At 54.7% G+C, this 18,874-nt stretch overlaps 6 protein-coding genes across 6 annotated transcripts; 4 read left to right on the forward strand and 2 right to left on the reverse strand.

The window, feature by feature from the left end:
- Nucleotides 1-10: 10 nt before the first annotated feature.
- Nucleotides 11-2,904, forward strand: L226DRAFT_529282 (polymerase). The gene is made up of 14 exons (XM_067679576.1): nucleotides 11-102; nucleotides 161-289; nucleotides 399-657; nucleotides 713-878; nucleotides 930-1,019; nucleotides 1,069-1,207; nucleotides 1,261-1,333; nucleotides 1,384-1,504; nucleotides 1,552-1,690; nucleotides 1,750-2,012; nucleotides 2,082-2,205; nucleotides 2,257-2,338; nucleotides 2,397-2,428; nucleotides 2,483-2,904. The coding sequence occupies exons 1-14, from the start codon at nucleotides 83-85 to the stop codon at nucleotides 2,658-2,660; spliced, it is 1,815 nt and encodes a 604-aa protein (XP_067541398.1). The 5' UTR covers nucleotides 11-82; the 3' UTR covers nucleotides 2,661-2,904.
- Nucleotides 2,905-3,366: 462 nt separating this feature from the next.
- L226DRAFT_476831 (polymerase) lies at nucleotides 3,367-6,632 on the forward strand. The gene is made up of 14 exons (XM_067676723.1): nucleotides 3,367-3,461; nucleotides 3,523-3,660; nucleotides 3,863-4,121; nucleotides 4,185-4,350; nucleotides 4,402-4,491; nucleotides 4,547-4,685; nucleotides 4,738-4,810; nucleotides 4,861-4,981; nucleotides 5,034-5,172; nucleotides 5,233-5,495; nucleotides 5,563-5,686; nucleotides 5,739-5,814; nucleotides 5,874-5,926; nucleotides 5,985-6,632. The coding sequence occupies exons 1-14, from the start codon at nucleotides 3,448-3,450 to the stop codon at nucleotides 6,205-6,207; spliced, it is 1,878 nt and encodes a 625-aa protein (XP_067541399.1). The 5' UTR covers nucleotides 3,367-3,447; the 3' UTR covers nucleotides 6,208-6,632.
- Nucleotides 6,633-6,823: 191 nt separating this feature from the next.
- On the forward strand, nucleotides 6,824-9,302 carry L226DRAFT_608165 (uncharacterized protein). The gene is made up of 6 exons (XM_067685891.1): nucleotides 6,824-7,157; nucleotides 7,222-7,540; nucleotides 7,617-7,898; nucleotides 7,951-8,019; nucleotides 8,079-8,239; nucleotides 8,292-9,302. Exons 1-6 carry the CDS (start codon nucleotides 7,021-7,023, stop codon nucleotides 8,863-8,865), a joined length of 1,542 nt encoding a protein of 513 aa, XP_067541400.1. The 5' UTR covers nucleotides 6,824-7,020; the 3' UTR covers nucleotides 8,866-9,302.
- A 1,452-nt stretch (nucleotides 9,303-10,754) lies between these two features.
- Nucleotides 10,755-12,268, reverse strand: L226DRAFT_498568 (uncharacterized protein). Its single transcript, XM_067677674.1, has 6 exons — nucleotides 12,221-12,268; nucleotides 12,090-12,169; nucleotides 11,965-12,037; nucleotides 11,657-11,913; nucleotides 11,028-11,593; nucleotides 10,755-10,956 (listed from the first exon to the last, which is right to left on the reverse strand). The coding sequence occupies exons 1-5, from the start codon at nucleotides 12,223-12,225 to the stop codon at nucleotides 11,073-11,075; spliced, it is 936 nt and encodes a 311-aa protein (XP_067541401.1). The 5' UTR covers nucleotides 12,226-12,268; the 3' UTR covers nucleotides 10,755-10,956; nucleotides 11,028-11,072.
- An 88-nt stretch (nucleotides 12,269-12,356) lies between these two features.
- L226DRAFT_529292 (translation initiation factor eIF-3 subunit D) lies at nucleotides 12,357-14,785 on the forward strand. The gene is made up of 6 exons (XM_067679577.1): nucleotides 12,357-12,894; nucleotides 12,943-13,058; nucleotides 13,114-13,246; nucleotides 13,303-14,021; nucleotides 14,121-14,313; nucleotides 14,682-14,785. The coding sequence occupies exons 1-6, from the start codon at nucleotides 12,391-12,393 to the stop codon at nucleotides 14,772-14,774; spliced, it is 1,758 nt and encodes a 585-aa protein (XP_067541402.1). The 5' UTR covers nucleotides 12,357-12,390; the 3' UTR covers nucleotides 14,775-14,785.
- A 1,072-nt stretch (nucleotides 14,786-15,857) lies between these two features.
- Nucleotides 15,858-17,868, reverse strand: L226DRAFT_608168 (uncharacterized protein). The gene is made up of 7 exons (XM_067685892.1): nucleotides 17,767-17,868; nucleotides 17,609-17,712; nucleotides 17,423-17,545; nucleotides 17,130-17,363; nucleotides 16,849-16,961; nucleotides 16,362-16,796; nucleotides 15,858-16,134 (listed from the first exon to the last, which is right to left on the reverse strand). The coding sequence occupies exons 1-7, from the start codon at nucleotides 17,795-17,797 to the stop codon at nucleotides 16,080-16,082; spliced, it is 1,095 nt and encodes a 364-aa protein (XP_067541403.1). The 5' UTR covers nucleotides 17,798-17,868; the 3' UTR covers nucleotides 15,858-16,079.
- Between the last annotated feature and the right edge of the window lie 1,006 nt (nucleotides 17,869-18,874).

An 18,874-nucleotide genomic window follows, 5' to 3' on the forward strand; every position in this document is an offset into this window, starting at 1 on the left:
TCCTCTTCCACGACGGCCATCTTGCGGCCACCTGCCGCAGCTCACTCCTACCCCACGTTATAGCATTTCACAACTTTCAGACATGGCTTCGTCAGATCAAGGGTACGCAGCGACAACGGCATGAGCCAGACGAGGTATCGGCTGACCAAGCTTGCGACAGATACCTCGGTGTAACTCCTCCCATATCCACGGCCGAGTCGAACCCACGGGAAAAGGAGGTCACTGTCACTCTCATGGAGGAACTACGTCGCCAGGGCGTGTTCGAAAGTGAGGAGGAATCTAAGACCAGGTGCGTTATGCGCTGTTACTCTCTTCAAAGCCCGGCGAGGCCGTGCGGCGCGGGAGCAGTGGCAACGAACAAACTCTGACTAGTGCCGTATGTGCGCGTTGGTCCGCAGAGAAATCGTTCTCGGTCGTCTAGCTGCGTTGGTAAAGAAGTTTGTACAGCGCGTTTCGCTCACCCGCGGGTTGTCCGAGGCCGCTGCGAAGGCGGCGGGGGGCAAAATCTATACCTTCGGCTCGTACAGGCTCGGCGTTCATGGGCCGGGCACGGATATAGACACCTTATGTGTGGTGCCACGACATATTACTCGTGAAGACTTCTTCAGCATATTGGAAGGCATGTTGCGGGAATTGGAAGGCGTGACAGATGTTGCGGTGCGTACGCGTCTTTGTCTCCGCCCCTCCCCAACTGCTGAAGGTATATCTACAGAGCGTGCCGGAGGCCTATGTTCCTATCCTCACGTTTGTGATAAATGGTATCCCTATCGACTTGCTGTTTGCGCAGCTGAACCTATCGACGATACCGGATGACCTCGACTTGAGTGACGATAACTTGCTGCGGAACCTCGACGAGAGATGCGTCCGGAGTCTGAACGGTTGGCTCTATCATTATATCACCTTGTGTTCAGTGTTGATCTTTGTTACAGGGTCCCGTGTCATCAATGAGATTCTGCGTCTCGTCCCCAACGTGTCCGTCTTCCGAGACGCGTTACGCTGCATCAAGCTATGGGCACAAAGTGGGAACGATCCTGTTGTCCGTAGGATACATCTGACTGTACGCTGCAGGGAGAGCGATCTATTCCAATGTGAACGGTTTCCTGGGAGGTGTTGCTTGGGCGATGCTCGTAGCCAGGATATGCCAGCTATACCCGAACGCGGTAGCTGGTGCCATCGTCAGCCGTTTCTTCATTATCATGCATCGGTGGTAAGTCCAGAGGCAGTTGCGGTTCGCGTCAGCCATGTGTAACAATGTGCAAGGTCATGGCCCCAGCCTGTTCTTTTGAAACCAATAGAAGACGGTCCACTGCAAGTTCGCGTATGGAACCCAAAGGTATGTTTCTCGCGCGTGCGCATATATTCCTGCGGTGACATTCTTTGCAGCTATACTCCCAAGATAAGAATCACCGGATGCCGATCATTACGCCTGCCTATCCGTCGATGTGTGCCACTCACAACGTTATGGCGTCCACCCAGCACATTATGACGGAGGAGTTCAAGAGAGGTAATGTCGCTAACAAACAAACGGAGAAGTCTACTCATCGTCTGTAGGGTCTGAAATTGTCGATCAGATCATCAACGGGGAGGCGGAGTGGTCTGCTCTCTTTACCAAGCACGATTTCTTCTTCAGATACAAGTATTACCTTCAGGTTGTTGCTTCATCTCCGGATCTTGACGTTCAAAACAAGTGGTGAGTATATTCACTGCACCTTTGCCCTTGTCGTGCTAACTGCTCATGGTATCCCGCAGGTCCGGCACTGTGGAGTCCAAGATGCGACAACTTGTAGTGAGGTTGGAGTTTGTGGACGCCTTGAAGTTGGCCCATCCGTTCACGAAGGGTCTCGAGACTGTTTACTACTGTCTATCTGAAGAAGAGGCTCAAGCTGTATCACGCGGTGAGATACCTGAGAAAGTCGCAAATCGCAAGAAGGAGGACATCGAAGGCAAGGAGGGCGCAAAGACTATGTACACCACCTCGTTCTTTGTCGGGCTGTCTCTCAAGCCCAAAGAAGGTACGTCAGGACACGTTGACTACAAAACGGGAATATGGTTGATGTCCACTGACTGGCTCACTTACAAAGCTGGCGCCACCGGACCGCGCAAGTTGGACATATCGTTCCCGACTAACGAGTTCCAGAAGATGGTGAAGGGGTGGGTCGGATACGACGAGTCTCTCATGCACATCCAGATTCGCCACATCAAACAGTTCGTGAACTCTCTACCAGAGGTTGAGCGAAGGCACTGACCCGCATACAGCACGGCACTCCCCGACTTCTGTTTCGAACCGGGCGAACGCGAAGCAGCAGCCCGGCCCAAGAAGCGCACTAGGGGCGTGAAGGCAAGTCACGGAGAAATGGCATTGTACATAGCAGAGTGTTTGCTGACCCGGACTGAAGGATTCCCCGGCGCCTGCGGCGAAGAGGTCAAGGTGTGTTGAACCTGACTCTATTGATTCGTTGTCATTCATGATGTGTTTCTTTAGGGTGGAGTCTGCCGCTCCCGAAGACTCACCTCCCAAGCGCAACTTGACTGCATCGCAAGATCGCTCATCCAGTACGCCCGCCCCCGCGACGTCTGCTGCGACAGCTATGGCGGAGCTCCCACATACTGCGCAAACCTCCGATGCCATTGATTCTCTAGCCATCGCTGCAAGTGCCTGAGATTGTCCTTCGTTCCTAGTTGACATGGTCAGCCCGGCTCTTCTGTTCGCCCCTACCATTACGATGCTGGCATGTTTGCACACCGTACGTTGACCCTCTTCTCCTCTGCCACACTCATCCTAGCCATACCATGTCCCGCGCTTCGCCGACTCCAGCACCGCCGTTAGAGCCAGGGTTATTACTTCACGTTGGGTTCCGGTTTCGTATTACTGTACTGTCCAGACTATTACCCCTGCAAGACTCCTGTACACTACCGCATCAATGAACATTTTTACACCATCCTCTTCTCCGTGTGACCCTCCGCCCGAAGTGCGACCATTCCTGAGTCCATGACAATGTCATTCTATACGTACATTCTCCTGTACTTACAGGTTGCTGACCGTTGTATTTCCCTCGTACGAGGCGTTAGATCGGAATTGCATGACGTCTGTTATTCTCCACCTGTGATTCTACCTTATTGACGCGCTATTGGGGTCTGGGATGCCTTGAATTCCGATATCATTGTCTTATATGTAGTATAGCCAGAGCTCCTAGTCCCTGAAATATAGACAAAGATGTGCTAGGACTTGGGCACGCTGGCAAGGAAGAAAAGCGGGGCGCCACCATGGGGCCCCGGGGGCGCAGTGGTCATCTCGCCGGTGTTTGCCGGACAGGTGCATTGGGCCGTCCGCCAAAGTTCCGGCGAGCCTCTGTCACTTCTCAGCACGAACGACCTCATAAGTTCGTCGACTTCACCCCTCCCAAACACTCCCCCCGTTCATCCTGCCAGGAGCAACATACACGTACGATGTCAACAAATGGGTGAGCGGGCACAACATGTCTACACGGATGGCGTCTTTGCCAACCTCAGGCTTTGCTTCAGGGCCGCAAAGTACCCAGGTGTAACACCTCCAATTGCTGTCACCGAGTCCACGCCGAAGGAGAAGGAGCTGACTGCCTCTCTCTTGGACGAGCTTCGTCGACAAGGGATGGTTGAGAGCGAAAATGAAGCGAAGACAAGGTGCGTAATACTCTCTGCAATCAGCATCAGTGCGTCAACATATCCCTCCATACACATCGACCCGCCGCGTTCGCCTCGTTTACTGGCACATACGGCACCATTCTCGCGCCAATTTTGCTGCTCGATATGCTGTAACAATGCTCCGCATCGGGACGTCCGAGCAAACAGACGGCGTATGCTAACAGAAATTATGTGCACGCAGAACAATTGTCCTCGAGCGGATAGCAGCTCTCGTCAAGAAATTTGTGCGCACCGTATCGCTCGCACGTGGACTTCCAGAGGCAGCGGCGAATGCTGCTGGCGGCAAGATCTTCACGTTCGGATCGTATCGCCTTGGCGTGCATGGACCAGGCTCGGACATCGACACGCTCTGCGTGGTTCCTAAGCATGTGTCCCGAGAAGACTTCTTTGACGTTTTCGAGCACATGCTCAACGATACCGAGGGCGTCACCGATGTGTCGGTGCGTGTGGCGGTCGTTCATCTCTGGAGCTCGCTGGTATGAATGATATTGCGGTGTGTGCAGGGCGTTCCCGACGCGTATGTCCCCATCATCAAGATGAAAATCCTCGGCATACCTATAGACCTCGTCATGGCGCGCTTGGCGCTGTCAACAATACCGGACGACCTGTCGCTACAGGACGACAATTTACTTCGGAACCTGGACGAACGGTGTGTCCGAAGTTTGAACGGTGCGCTCCTTTCTTGCTCCTTTCGGAGTTGTGCCTTGATGTATTGAGCAGGTTCCCGAGTTACGGATGAGATTCTACGATTGGTTCCCAACGACTCTGTCTTCCGAGATGCTTTACGGTGTATCAAGTTGTGGGCACAACGTACGTATCCATTTCTGTGTCTTCGCTGGTTTTGGCTGAAGGGTCTACTGCACAGGGAGAGCAATATACTCTAACGTGAATGGCTTCTTAGGCGGCGTCGCTTGGGCTATGCTTGTTGCTCGAATATGTCAATTCTACCCTAAGGCCGTCGCAGGAGCGATTGTCAGCCGCTTCTTCATAATCATGTATCAGTGGTGAGTTGTTCTATTCCTATACCGACCATCGGTCAGCTGATGACATCCGCAGGAATTGGCCAACACCTGTATTGTTGAAACCTATTGAGGACGGACCATTATCGGTTCGTGTCTGGAATCCCAAGGTGAGGCACCTAACATTCGGTATATCGGTTCGAGGCTCAAGTATCATCAGCTCTACCCATCCGACAGGGCACATCGTATGCCCATAATCACCCCTGCCTATCCTGCGATGTGTGCTACGCATAACGTCACACAGTCGACACAAATGATCATGACCGGAGAGTTCAAGAAAGGTGCGCCCCACCACTATAAGTCATCGATATCGGCGTTGCTCATCCATAATAGCTGCGGATATTGTGGACAGGGTTGTCGTCGGCAAGGCCAATTGGTCTGAGCTCTTCGCGAAGCACGACTTCTTCCACAGGTACCGGTATTACCTCCAGATCATCGCCTCGACTGGGAGCCCCGAGCTGCAGATCAAGTGGTATATAAGCATGACTCTAAGTAACGGTTGCGATGGAACTCAAAAGATTTCTTCTTCTAGGGCTGGCACTGTTGAATCTCGAATACGACAGCTTGTCATCAAGCTTGAGTATGTTGAGAGCCTTGAACTAGCGCACCCCTTCATCAAAGGTTTCGAGCAGGTATCATACTGCATGAACGATGAGGAGGTACGCGCTGTTGCTCAGGGAGATATATCCGAAGCGGTCGCGAAAAGGAAGAAAGAAGACATTGAAGGCAAGGAGGGCGCGAGCGCCGTTTACTCGACCACCTTCTACATCGGCTTGGCGGTCGAGCCCAAACAACGTGCGTCCACATTACGACAGTGTCGTATCAAGGGTTGTGAATTGCTCACTTGTCTTCCATTCCGAAGCGGGCTCCATTGGCCCCAGGAGGTTGGATATTTCGTACCCCACCACGGAGTTCACCAAGCTCGTAAAGATGTGGGAGAAGTTCGATGAGCAGAAAATGGGCATCGTTGTTCGACATATTAAGAGGTCGTTAGCTGCTCAGCATGCCGCCGTCCCGTCACTCACACCTCGTTTGCAGCGCTGCTCTACCGGACTACGTGTTCGAAGAAGGCGAACGACAGCCGCGGCCGGTTCTCAAGCGGCCCAAAAAGGAGGTGCGTTCCTGCCGTCCATTCCTTGATGGTAGTATTCACATTGAAAATGCCTGCCTAAGTCCACGGATCGCTCAAGCAATATGTCTCCTGACATGCCGAATAAGAAACCCCGGTTGGTTGAAAGAGCAGTCGTCCTCTTGTGCTCGTGGTTACATGCTGATTGCAAGCAGACACATGCTGCCGGAAACGACACCGCATACACACTCGCATGAACACTTCAAGGAGAATGGCAATACCTTGCCCCATGTCAACATAGCTACCACTGTTGATCGACCACCTTCCACGGCAGGGCTCTACACCTCAAACGTCAAGGACCCTGCGGAGATCAAGTCACCTCAACTATCTCGAGGCGAGAACGTGACTCTTGCAAACGCCGCGCCTGGTGCCCGATAGCACCCTTGGACCTCAATACTGCCCGGACTCCCTTGGTCGACCCCCCTAGCAGCCCGGACCTGCGACTCTTCCATACCATAGAAGAAGGCGACTCGCCTTCGAGGCATCCGACCTTACGATAGAGTTGCCTTGACGGTTCGGTTCGGATTCCGTGTCCTCCCGTTCGGTCGCGACAGGTAATCCGATTCGCTATGGCCTGATGGCACTTTGTCTGCTCGGATTTGGATGCTCCTCCTCTTGCACTCCTTTGGCTATGTCCGCACGTTCTCCGTCCTATCTCCTCCTCGGTAACCTCTTCATCCGTGTTTGCATTCGCTCAGTGGCTAGTGACTCCTTCCGCAACTACCCTTGTATTTCCACCTGTCGAGTAGCAGCAACTGTATTGTATATCATCGTATCGGCCAGCATATCTTATACATCGCTCGTTCGTTCGTTGTCAAGCTTCAAGCTTCAAAACTCCTTAGTTGTGATCGCCTGCGTGAACGTGTACCTGTGCAGGGTTCAAGTTGTGTCGATGTCATGGTTGCAACCTGTCGGGAATATGCTATGTTTCTTGCCGAATTTGACGGCGTTCAAATGTCGGGAAATGGGCGCTTGAAAGGTTATCTTCCCCGCCCACCGCCCATGCGCCGGCGCGTTTGAGGGCCTTGCGTACGCCTTGCTATCCCCGCCTGCTGCTCTGATTGTACCATCTGTTGTACTACTGGCGAAATCACCCAACAACTTGGATACAGCGCACGCAACGGCCGGGGTTTGATACCTGTCTCACGGACGCGGAAGGCCGGCAGGAGACACGCACAGGACTCGGACACTATGCTCCTCGACACGCTCATTCACACACTCGCTCTCTTGGCCACACTATCCGGCGTAACGCACGGACGGCATGTCACAACCTATGCGCATAGAAGACATGTCTTGAGGGATGTCATTGATCATCCCCTCTTCTCTCGGTACGAGCCTTTCCATTCATTCACTGCAAGACGTCAGAGGTCGCTAGACGAGTCGGGTGAACAGGTCACCTGCAGAGCTACATGGCAGAGCAGACTGCGAACCCGCCGATCCTGCGAACACGGTAACCGACCGCTTGAACACGCTTCTCAACTCGTCCGGGCCGGGATACACCCTTCCTTTATGTCCTGGTGCCCAGTACCTCATCCAGGCTCCCATTATTTTCTTCGCGCAGGACCAAGAGATCAGCACCGTTGGATACCCTACTGGCGATGACCGCGCGACTCTTGTCGTCGCTGGACCGGTGGCAAATGGACAGGGACACACGACAGCGGTTGATGGTACCTGCTCGAGCTGTAGCGGGGTGAAGCTGCGCCATGTCCAGGTGAGCCTTGACCTCTGAGTTCTGCGGCTTCTACTCCCACAGAAAGAATGCCTTCTGAGCTCCCTGTTTCACGTAGATCAACGGAACGCGACGCGGAGCGTCTCCCACGAGTGGCGGCGCCAACATCGAGATGGGGGGCTCGAACTCGAATCAACTCATTGAGTTTGTGCGGTCCTACGACCCCCGCAGCTGGTCTTGTCTGCACATTGCGGAGGGCGCACTATCGTGCAACAACGTGACGGTGCAGAACAATGATATTGGCCCGTGCGGATCGGACGCGTTCCAACAGTGGGCGGATGGCATTAGCGTTAGCTGCCAGAACAGCCTCGTCCGCAACAACATGGTCAATAATCCTACCGTAAGTATGGTGAAACCTTGTCGGCTAGGATGCAGTGCTAAACTCTACGTAGGATGGTGGTATCGTACTCTTTGGCGCGCCGGGAACCCTGGTCGAGAACAACACAATATGGGTGGAAACTGTGCGTCTGAGGTTTTCTCGACCGCAGTAGTAATTGGTTTCTGATTGACAGACATACAGATGACACTCCTTGGCGGAATCAACATGGTTGATTACGACCCGTGGAACGGAAACTACACGAACACGATAGTTCGAAACAACGTCATCGAAGGTGGCTTCGCCACCGATGTTGAGGCCGCGGGGGACACCAAGGGCACGAACGAAGACGATGCCATCATCAAGTCAGTTGCACTATTATCCTGCTGCATTTAAGCATTGTCTGACAAATGGCAGGATTGGTATTGCCATCGGCCCACGGACCTGGTTTGGAGACCAGTACCTCAACAACATCAGCTTGTCAGGGACGGTCCTCAACAACCAGCTTAGCGGCGCGTTTGGGTATGGGATTGCCATCTCGTCTGCGCAGAACTTCACCGTCCAGGGGAACGTGCTCGTGGGCAACACATCGTTCATTGGTTCCCGGGGCCCCAACTGCAGCACCACGGACACGACGCCCGACCCTGCCGCTTTCGTGCAGGATCAGAACACGGTGCAATCTTCGAACATCCAGAGCGACGTCAAAGTTATCTCGGACGGGGACAGCCTCACCTGTATCATGCCTCCAGATGGTGGCGACTATTGGCCATATGGTGGCAATCCTTCCTCGTCACAGTCTTCGCCCGGTTCGTCAGGGACGCCTTTGTCGACTGGCAGTCCGTCGTCGTCTTCTGGAGGCGGTGGCCTGTCTGGTGGCGCGAAGGCTGGCATCGCCGTTGGAGTCATACTTGGTGTTGTCGCTATCGGTGCTATCACCTACTTCATCCGCAAAGGGGCGCTGAGGAGAGCGAGGACAGCAGGACGCTATTGAATACATGAGTTTTTCCTATGGTGTGGTGGCTCGAACGCTATATTTTCTTGGTTCTCTATATCTTCTTTACCTCGGTTCCTCGTGGCCTCATTCTATGTCGGAACAATGACTGGCAGTGTGGCTTGCATGTCGAAAGGTTCCAGTACATCCACATATTTACAGTAGAGCACCCACTGTATCGCTGTCCATGCTAGACATTTCACAGTATGTTTGGGATATCTAGTGAACATCGCCAATTCCCATACCAGCACTGTCACAACTACAATACTGTAATACTTCAGCTACGAGCCCGGCTTTGCATCATTGGCGACGGAAGAATGCTCACTCAAGTTAGCCACTCGAACCCACCCCCATTACGACAGTCCGCGCTCCTTTCGAATTGTCCCAATGACAAATCATACGGACACGCTGCTCTTCGTGTGGCGTTGCGTACCAGCTGAATGTTAGATGTTCCATCTATCTTGACGGCTAAGAATATCGTTGATAATGGCCAGGCTCTCACGGCCATTCGGCAGCATTGGTGGGTGTTATGTCTCCGACGCCGCTCGGTGACCGCTCACGACTATCCGTCCACAGCGAGTTAAGCTCTAAGGTACAGCAGCTGCTACGTTCAGGCGCTCCGCTCCCCGTCGGACAGGACACATCTTAGACCCAACATGTTAGACATAGGACCTGGAGCAGAACGTCGACCATCGAGCGGACCATCGAGCGGCACAGCGCCGTGGGTGGGTCCATCTTGGAGAGTGGACGCCGAACTCTCCTTCGTGCGGGATCTCGTAAGATCCCGCGACTCCGGCACAGATGGATGCTGCAAGAGATCCTTCTCGCCTCGCACGAGGGCCTGCACTGGTGGTTCCATCGTGATTGGTCGAAGCGCGAAGGCGAAGAAGACCATTGCTTCGTGCGCACCATTGAGCAGGACATCTGTGCGAAGATTGTGCGGCGAACCACGAATGCGTCAATGACGAGTGTTCGCCCGGCCCGGGTTGCACACGGCGATACTCGGTGTTGCCAGTCAGACAAGGATCTGACCATCCCTCTTGCAGGCAAGCCCGCGACACTGGGTCTGCTACGGCGGCGGTGTATGGCTGTCACGCTGTTGGACTGCATCACGATCAGTTCATTATAAAATTGGTATACCCTATACGTAGTTTGAGCACTTCGGACCAAGTTGCGGGCCCAGCGATAAAGTTATGTCATCGGTAGTGATGCAAGGGCGGGAGGTGGAGGGCAAGAACCACCCACAGCATCGCCTCCGGCGTTGGTCTGATCGCATTTTCAGACCCAGTCGAACCCAAGCGGACGGTGTGAGACTTGACAGGACCTTGAACGCCGCCCTTTGCTCCCGTGTGCCTTCCGCGGTCCGCAGGCCTGTGGTGAGTTGTTATTGGGTAACCGACATCAGACCAAATCGTCCGGCTCAAAAAGACGTGCGAAAACTTACGGAGTTCGCGAGCAACAGTTCGAGCGCAGCATACGAACAGCGCACCGCCGGAGAAAGGATTACACAGGCTGTGTCCGCTGAGATTGCCTGTGGGGGTCTATCAGCATGCTTTGGCGTTAGTGCTCAGGCCCAAGATGCCTCTCGGTACATCACGACGAATATACGAGAAGAAGTGCCTGACCCTATGGACGTTGCACACCATGACTCGAGGGCACCCAGGCAGCCGAGGTCGCCTCTTGCGGTGTACGGATGTCCTGCGATCATCATCGTTGTTCAGGGCACTAAGTAGCGAACGTTACCTGACTCCGAATGTGCCCTCTCGGCGAATGGGTAGCGGCCAGTGGACCGATTTGCCGTTGGGAAGCAGCGCTCTCTCCCACAGTGTGTCACAGCGGTCGGTCGCCCGCCGTGTCTCTGCGTGTCTAGTGCGTACATTCATCCAAGTAGGGCGGCGCGTACGTACATCAGAACTGGCGGCGCTTTCATAAGAAGCCGTTCACGACAGTGCTGCGTTCGCTTAAACCGCGGAGACACACGGTTGAAATTTGTTGGTGTAGTGTTACAGGGCATGGGCATGTCGCCGCTGAGAACATCATGCGGCCTGACGGCGTGGGGAGACGAAGAATATTCCGAAGTTAGAAAGCTATCTGAAGTCCAGGCGACGTCCATGAGATTCTATCTCAAGCTACAGGGCCGAAGGAGAGAGCGAACGACGAACCAATGCATATGATGACCAACCATAAGTTGACGCCGTCAAGTAACGTCAGTCGAACCCCCTTCGTGTCCTGGGAGGGGTGTCATCGCCCAGACGGCGCTGTCTCTGGTCGTCACGGGAGCGATACGGCGGCGAAGGACTGCGACGGCGCTGTCGTTCGGCGGGTGAACGTTCGCGAGATCTGCTGTGTCTTCTAGTGGGAGAATAGCGGCTCCGATTTTCGTCAATGTCGCGGTCGCGGGTAGGAGTTTTACTGCGCGACCGCCTAGGAGATGTGCTTCTTCGCCGCCGCGCCTCAGAGCCCATATCGCCACCCAAAGATTTTAGAAGCTCCTCCGCAGCCTTCATACCGGCAGACTTTCCCTTCTCCTTCCGGAGCCGTTTGCGCTCCTTGCGCGCCTGTCGCTCTTCCGGAGTCTCGTCCTTGTGCTTCCGCTTGGTCTTTGACTTCTTGCCCTTCTTAGCAGCCTTCTGCTCCTTCCGTTTGGCAATGAGGTAGTCTCGCATTGGGTCCTCGGGGTCGATCTCAGGGCCGGAGGCGGCTGAGGATTCCGACGCCTCATCTTCGTCTGTCAATGCGCAATGCAGTACATGTCAGACGTGCCGACAACCTGGATACTATATTGACTTACCCATGACCAGCTGCGGCTTCGCATTCAAACTCTGTTCCTCGGCCTCCTGCCACTCTCCATCCTCGCCCTTGCTCTTCGGTTGCTTGTAGTTCTTGACGTGATCGACGCGGAGGGTCCTGTCTAGGACCTGCGCCCCGTTCAGATTGTCTACGGCGAGGATAGTCGACCTTTGGTCCTCATACATTAGAAAGCCAAAGCCCTTGGTCTTGCCAGTTTCCTTGTCACGAGGAAGGTTCACATCCATGACTTCCCCATACCTACATGGTTCAGTCCCAACCGGAGCGTGGGACAGGTGGGTATGCACTCACTGCGAGAATATAGTGATCACATCACCCTCCGTTAAGTCTCTGTGGAGTCCACCGATAAAGATATATGCAGAGTCTGGACAGGGGATCTCAGGAAGAGGAGAACGGGTGAGATCACGGAAACGCACCCTTGTAATCATCATGCCACGACCCCTTCGTCCCCAAATCCAGTTCCTTCTCGTTAATCTTGTTGATCTCGCGCACTACACTGACTTACGCGTCAATATGACTCTGAACGCACGATATAGCGCGTACTCACTTCATGGTCGTCGACGTCTGAGGCTGAGATGCGCTTGAGGCTTGAGCTTGAGCCACATGTGACTGGCATACCATGTAACACGTGCGCGTCTACACTGTATGCCAGTATGGGCGTTTGCGAAATTTTGTATCTGGTCTTCACGCTCATCGACATCCTCCGCAACTCGCAAGATGTCGTCCTTCTCGCTGCCCCAGATTAACGACAACCCAGATGGAGGATGGGGTCCTTCGTCCTCTAACTTGCCGTCTCAATTCAAGTTCAAGGACATCCCGTATGCTCCGTACTCAAAATCTGACAAGCTTGGTCGTTTCGCGGACTGGAACGACCTCTCGGGAGACAGTCGTCCGACAAACCTAGGCTTATCTTCCACCCAGGCTCGCGGAGGTGGACCGGGTGGACGCAGACGCGACGGCCAGCCCGCATTTGGCAGTGGAACCGCGAGCGCATTCGCCTACTTCCATGCGGAAGACGAATCCAGCTTCTCAGTTGTGGATAGTAAGGCTGGTGCTACTCGTAGGGGCGGACCTATGTCTAGAGGCAGGACCCCTGGCCGTGGAGGTGCGGGATACAACAGAGGCGGTGGTGCGCAACGGGGCGGCAGGGGAGGCCCATTCGGAGGCCGCGGCGGAGGTGGGCAGCGTGGTGGAAGGAGGGGATGGAGGGATTGGGAAAAGGTGTGCATATCCTCGTTGCACTCACATAGATGCTGACACTATGTCCAGAACGGCCGTACACGCGAGTCATCAGTCGCGATATCGCCTGACTGGGCCATGCTCGAGGAGGTCGAGTTCCACCGCCTCGCAAAACTCAGGCTGGAAGTCGATGAGCCCGAGGATCTGTAAGTTGAACACACGTACTTGTAACAATCAGTGCTCATGGTTTGCTACATGCAGTGAGACATACGGTCGTGTGTACCCCTACGAGAAATCATACGACCGCATCACGACAAGGACAGAGAAGCCCCTTCAGTTGCTCGACCGCATCAAGTATAACCCCACGACGTCGGATGACCCCGTCATTCAGGAGGTCAGCAAGTTTACACGGTGTTTTCGATCATTCGAATCCTGACGCACTCTACACAGATGGCCTCCAGGGACACAGCAACCATCTACACCACAGATGTTATCCTGAGTGTGCTCATGACCGCTCCTCGGTCAGTATATCCATGGGACATCGTTGTCGTGCGGGAGGGGAACAAGCTTTTCTTTGACAAACGCGACGGGGGTCCCTTTGACACCGTTACGGTTAACGAGAATGCGGCGGATCCCCCTCAAGACGCGACCGCTGTCAACCCGAACAACCCCAATGAGAAGATTGCTGTACCGGAGACTCCGTCGATTAACTCTGCTACCTCTCTGTCGCTCGAAGCGACATACATCAATCAAAACTTCTCATTCCAGGCAGTCATCGAGAACCCCCCTCCTCCGGCCGTAGACTTTTCCAAGCCGAATCCCTTCTATGGCCCCGATGAAACGGAACCTCTCGCGTCTTGTGGTTATCGTTACCGTGTCTTCGACCTGGGCGTCACCGAGGACGAAGATGTGAGGATTTGTGTCCGCACGGAAGTCGATGCATACATGCCTGGTCAGGACCCTCGCCAAGGCCGTGGTCTCGTAACCATCCGCGCTCTGAACGAGTTTGATCCCCGCGCGCCCGGTGCCGGAGGTGCGCCTGACTGGCGTACCAAGCTTGACTCCCAGCGAGGTGCCGTCGTTGCGACGGAAATGAAGAACAACAGTTGCAAGCTCGCCAAGTGGACTGTTCAGAGTGTACTAGCTGGCGCTGACCACCTGAAGATCGGGTACGTCTTCTGCTTTGTTAGCCATCCGCAGCGTGCTCCTTTCTGGAGATATAGCTACGTTACATGTTCACCCTGTCTCACTTCCATCGCTCCTTCCAGGTGGATATCCCGTGTCAACCCGCGCGACAACACTCGTCACGTTGTTCTGAGCACAACTTCAACGCGCCCAGCCGATTTCGCCGCTCAGCTCAACGTTTCGCTTGCCAACGGATGGGGCATTGTTCGCACCGTCGCAGATATGTGCATGAAGCAGCCTGAGGGCAAATACGTTCTCGTGAAGGACCCGAACAAGGTACGCGTACCTCTTGAGCACGTCTTCGTCACCTCTCGCATCTACCTATTCCGCCGTTACGTACATTGGTCCGTAACGAGGGGTTCGAACTCTTTCGATCTGTTGGCCGGCACGGCATTTCATCAGTGTCTGCCGGCGGGCGGCGCATTGACCCAACATAGCGTCAGTGATCTTCTGCATCACTGCTTGGTGTCTTAACTGTTCTATACCCGGCAGTGGGTCGGAAGGATGAGCTTGGTTTAGTGTGGTGATCTGCACGCCACCAGGTCGATGGACTCGCGAAATCATCCTCCCACCGTTATCTCACTTTCCATACTGGTCCGAACATCACAAAACAGTTACTGATGAGAATTTTTCTCGCCTCATAGCCCGTCCTGCGACTGTATGCGGTCCCTGCAAACGCCTTCACTGCGGAAGAAGAGGATGAGGAGGCGTTCGACGGCGAAGACGGAGAGGCTTGATTGTTGGTCGGAGCACTATAACATTAGCACCCAATCCACGTCTGTATCTCTACTGGCGAGACTTATGAATCTGTTGTATGTATCTTTTCTTGCTACCCCATCGAGACTAGAAGCTTGCCCGAGGCGTGTGAGTGGGGTACTATCTGGATGCTGGCTCGCAAGCCTCCCGCGTCGTAGTTGACTACTGTATATCGACTGATGCGTTTTAAGGGGTTGCGAGCGTGTGGGGCCTCTCAATGCATGTCCACCTGACCATTATACACCGAGATCAAAACTCAGGTCTGAGTTTGCCTGTCCTTCTAGCCAACCCTGACCCTGCGTAAGCGAATCAGGCCTCAGGAACGTTCCGAGCGCCACAATGGCTCAGGATTGATGGAACTCATGGACATTGCCTCCTGGTTGGGGCACTCTTCTCGCGCGAACGTGAGCACAAACGTGAACGTGAATACGGACGTAAAGGTGCTCACGTTCGTGCGACCCCCGCTTCCAACTCACCAATGTTAGTTAACCAGAAGCAGCCGCAACGATCTCCGTCGCGTAGTAGCGAGCTTCGTTGCACTTGACGGCATCGTCTGGGGGTTCACCTTGCCCCGCTGACTTCGTGGGCTGAACGCGACGGGTCTGTCCTTCCTTCCTCTAGTGCTTCTCTGGATTCTCCAGGCGGCCGTCCCGGCTTTCTTCTGAACTTTGCAGCTCGAAGCGCTGATGGCATCGACTGCACAACTCCGAAGAAGCACTGAAGAAGCACACTAGTACTCGGGAGTCGCTGTACTGTACCTATGCGAAGCCTTAGGCTCGTCATACTTACCGCATGAGAGCACCCACCACACCTTTCAGAGCAAAGTTACATACCGGCTGATACGGCCGTGATCCAGCGAGGCGGTTGGTAGCAGGAGTTCTGAACCGCCTCAATTACCCGCAACTCCGCACATTTGCTCCTGAAATCCAAGTACGATGACAGCGGGAGAGAGGTCGCTGCATTCAGCTGCGACGCCGGCAGTCGGTCCTGGCCCGCGTGCTTCAAGTCTGACGTACTGGGCTGCAACTTCCGCGCCGCACAGATGTGCACATCGGGTGGAAGTTGGGCGGGACCGACGTACAGTACTTATTGCCTGTCTGATGAATTGATACTAGTGCACCTCGGACTTCAGGGACAATGGGAAAGGTGCGGATCAGAAAAGTCGAGCTGATAAGGTGGCCTCGATTTCTTTCACGTTCGTGCGTACCGGTGGATTGGCTAGTTAGCAAGCGAGGGTTTCTATTGCGGCCACATGAAGAGCTCCACCGGCCGAGGCGAGAATCTCTCTACGAAGCGGGTTGCGCGGTGAGCAGAGTCTCTGCCGCCGCTTCTATGTTGGGACTAATGAAAAGAGCGTCAGCATGGAGGCAAATCGAGCGCCAGTGCAGTTGCTGAGATGCACACAAGACGAGAAGAGAGGATGCGAATATCCTCACACCTGAGCATTGCTGGACATGGCTCGACAATCAAACCACGGCAAGCGATACAGGAACCCCGCGAACATAGAGCCGGATCCGGCAAGCAGAATGCGTGCATGTGTAGGTGCATGTGCTGAGGACGGTACTCACCTCCTTTGCAGTACGCCAAGTACGACTTCTCGCTCGATGTCGGGAAACATGCTTGTGAGGATGGCAATTTCAGACTCGCTCGGCGCCCTGACAGTCCCACCACCTTGTGCAACTGGACGCGCCCCACTGGCCAGCTCCGACATCCACTGGCGAACCATGTTACCGCCACCACCATCCGTACCGCTGGATGTGTCATCGGCTCCCGGGTTGGGAACTCGTGGTGCAGAGGCCGCGGGAGCTGTAGAGCGTGTAGCAGCGGGCCGCCTGCGCTGAGAGCTCCGAGCCGTCGTAATTACTTCATCCTCATTGAGGTTCGCGGCCTGTTGTCGGGAGCCGGCGGCGGGCCGAGCCTCGGGCAGGACTCGGTTTGTGCGCCGCACGGGCTTTACCTCTCCAAGGAGAGGTGCTAACCAGTTTACCGCAAATCTCACCACCCTGCACCGTAAATGAGTAACGGCAGATGCGGAGCGCCAGGGCGGAAGCTCACCTTGGAGAAATTCTCCAGCTTTTTAGCTGTAAGAAATCCGAACGATACAAATATCCCACTAGGAGGCCAATTGCTGTCGGTAGGAGAGTGACGGGAAATTGCGCAACCGCTAGCTACGCGGAGACGGTGTCAGTTCAAGGACGACCAAGAGCGTAATAGAATGGACAAGATCTCCTGGCCCTCGGCATGAGGACAATTACGTCCGTCGTCCGTCACCGGCCAATGACTCCACGCCTCGCCAGGGGTTGCGGAGGCTTAGTCTCAACGAGGAGGATACCCACCTGCACGGCAACAGCATACACCCATATTTTGTCACTCATGCCCACCCCGAAGATGCGGAAGTGGTATGCAGAAGGCACAAGCCGCATGTACTGGTAGACGAGCGCGAACATGATCGCGACCGGTCCAGGTGGGATATTGTTGAGCAGGGACCTCGTGACAGGTGTAATCTGGGCAAGGAGAAGGGCCAAGAAGGAGACCAGAATGGTCGTCACAGCGGAGATGACGAAGAAGGACTGCCAGTTGCGTAATGGTGAGTAAGGCTCGAAGTTTACTGAACAGTGGAGATGCTCACGGTGTACTTTACGCCACCAAAGGCACGCTCTATTGGTATGCCGACATTGTACAGCAATAGCTCGGTGAGAAGCAAGTCACTTGAGCTTGCGCACGCTAAGCAGTGCACTAGTAACCTCCAGTACTATCCATGAACGAATTCGTTGAGTATGCAGCGTTAGGCAATAAATCACGGTACAATACCGACCTGATGGTGTTTGGATATATGTGGCACAAGCTGGAGGTTGAGGTAGTGTTTCAGGTCGAATATCCCGGCTGCTATGGAACTCAGCGCGAAACCGAACATCAAACCTAGGACACGGCCGTTCGGTCAGACATTATTGCATCCGGGACGTTTCGGCGTACCTTTCGTGACCGAGGCATGCTCGAACGACATGGCGAGAATGAGACCAGACTGAGAACGACTGGACCTGCGCAGCGGCTGAGACAGTTCGCTACAAGTATGACGGATGCAGTGGCGAGCAGCCTGCCAGGCCGCGATGTTACACGTCTGGGCGCCACGAGCCTGAGTTCGCACGCCCCGAAGGCGAACGCCGTGACCGGATCGGTCACAATTTCTCATCCTCCTCTCTCGACTCCTCCTCCATCTCGCTCCCAAGAGAGTTGGCTCTCAATACTGTCTACCTGTATGTTTATGCACTGTGAAAACCCTCACGCCACTGACATACGAAGAATGCTTGGCGCGAGTCTCCCATGCGGCAGGGTTCCTTGTTTCGTTGGCTAAACTCAGAGACGCCAGCGTCCCGAGATCCTGGCAGCAGAGGCGGTCCGAGCACGGATGCCCAGGGGCGAGATGTATGGCAAGGGCCACCAAATGATTAACCACTTGGAAACGCCACCGAAACCCATCGATTTATGCCATCAGGGTGGCCGAGGTCTCGCCAGGAAGGCACTTCCTCGATCAAGGCGAAGGAGAGAACCTTGTGAAGCTCACGCCAGTACTTGTCAGACCAGCTCTTCCTCCTTTCGGGCTGCCCCCCTTCTCCCGTTCTCACAGCGACGGCCAGCATCGTGATTCTGAAACCGGCCCCAGGCAACCTTGTCCTGGCGGCTCCTCTCTATGCTGGGCTCCCGCATCCCACTTTGTCAGCCGCGCTGCCCCACCGGTCATCCCTTGAAACTCGAATCTCAACATCTCGCCATCACTGCACTGCCCATGTCATCTTCTCCCCATTCCTCACATTCGTTCCTAGCTTCGACGTCAGGAAGGAGATACTTGACGCATCCCTTGACGGCTTTAGGGTCCTTCACAGCTCCTCCACAGCGCGAACGCGCGTCCAGATGCTCCTCCTCATGACGTCTAGCAGCCCGCACCTTGCCGATTATTCGCGCACTCGACGTTGATTCGACGACGAATCCACGGTCCTGCTTGAAGCTTGTTTCTCCGCCCCCACCCCGCTCACAGTAATCTTAGAACCACACTAAGGACTCTCTGGTTATTGAGCACTCACGC

Source organism: Lentinus tigrinus (assembly GCF_003813185.1).
Source record: "Lentinus tigrinus ALCF2SS1-7 unplaced genomic scaffold L226scaffold_2, whole genome shotgun sequence".
Lineage (NCBI taxonomy): Eukaryota > Fungi > Basidiomycota > Agaricomycetes > Polyporales > Polyporaceae > Lentinus > Lentinus tigrinus.

What these genes read in the sequence shown, in the direction of transcription:
- L226DRAFT_608165 (XM_067685891.1), top strand. Translation starts at nt 7,021, where the DNA reads ATGCTCCTCGACACGCTCATTCACACACTCGCTCTCTTGGCCACACTA. An exon ending in GATCATCCCCTCTTCTCTCG is followed by an intron (nt 7,158 to 7,221) that starts GTACGAGCCTTT and finishes TCGGGTGAACAG; the next exon opens with GTCACCTGCAGAGCTACATG. An exon ending in ACACAATATGGGTGGAAACT is followed by an intron (nt 8,020 to 8,078) that starts GTGCGTCTGAGG and finishes ACAGACATACAG; the next exon opens with ATGACACTCCTTGGCGGAAT.
- L226DRAFT_498568 (XM_067677674.1), bottom strand. An exon ending in GTGATCACTATATTCTCGCA is followed by an intron (nt 11,914 to 11,964) that starts GTGAGTGCATAC and finishes TGAACCATGTAG; the next exon opens with GTATGGGGAAGTCATGGATG. An exon ending in GAAGCCGCAGCTGGTCATGG is followed by an intron (nt 11,594 to 11,656) that starts GTAAGTCAATAT and finishes GCGCATTGACAG; the next exon opens with ACGAAGATGAGGCGTCGGAA.
- L226DRAFT_476831 (XM_067676723.1), top strand. An exon ending in GACCGGAGAGTTCAAGAAAG is followed by an intron (nt 4,982 to 5,033) that starts GTGCGCCCCACC and finishes CATCCATAATAG; the next exon opens with CTGCGGATATTGTGGACAGG. An exon ending in ATGCCGAATAAGAAACCCCG is followed by an intron (nt 5,927 to 5,984) that starts GTTGGTTGAAAG and finishes GATTGCAAGCAG; the next exon opens with ACACATGCTGCCGGAAACGA.
- L226DRAFT_608168 (XM_067685892.1), bottom strand. Translation starts at nt 17,797, where the DNA reads ATGTCGTTCGAGCATGCCTCGGTCACGAAAG. An exon ending in GCATGCCTCGGTCACGAAAG is followed by an intron (nt 17,713 to 17,766) that starts GTACGCCGAAAC and finishes GCCGTGTCCTAG; the next exon opens with GTTTGATGTTCGGTTTCGCG. An exon ending in TGTATGCTGTTGCCGTGCAG is followed by an intron (nt 16,962 to 17,129) that starts GTGGGTATCCTC and finishes GTCTCCGCGTAG; the next exon opens with CTAGCGGTTGCGCAATTTCC.
- L226DRAFT_529282 (XM_067679576.1), top strand. Translation starts at nt 83, where the DNA reads ATGGCTTCGTCAGATCAAGG. An exon ending in GAGGAGGAATCTAAGACCAG is followed by an intron (nt 290 to 398) that starts GTGCGTTATGCG and finishes GTTGGTCCGCAG; the next exon opens with AGAAATCGTTCTCGGTCGTC. An exon ending in TTCGCGTATGGAACCCAAAG is followed by an intron (nt 1,334 to 1,383) that starts GTATGTTTCTCG and finishes CATTCTTTGCAG; the next exon opens with CTATACTCCCAAGATAAGAA.
- L226DRAFT_529292 (XM_067679577.1), top strand. Translation starts at nt 12,391, where the DNA reads ATGTCGTCCTTCTCGCTGCCCCAGATTAACGACAACCCAGATGGAGGA. An exon ending in GATGGAGGGATTGGGAAAAG is followed by an intron (nt 12,895 to 12,942) that starts GTGTGCATATCC and finishes CACTATGTCCAG; the next exon opens with AACGGCCGTACACGCGAGTC. An exon ending in ATGACCCCGTCATTCAGGAG is followed by an intron (nt 13,247 to 13,302) that starts GTCAGCAAGTTT and finishes CACTCTACACAG; the next exon opens with ATGGCCTCCAGGGACACAGC.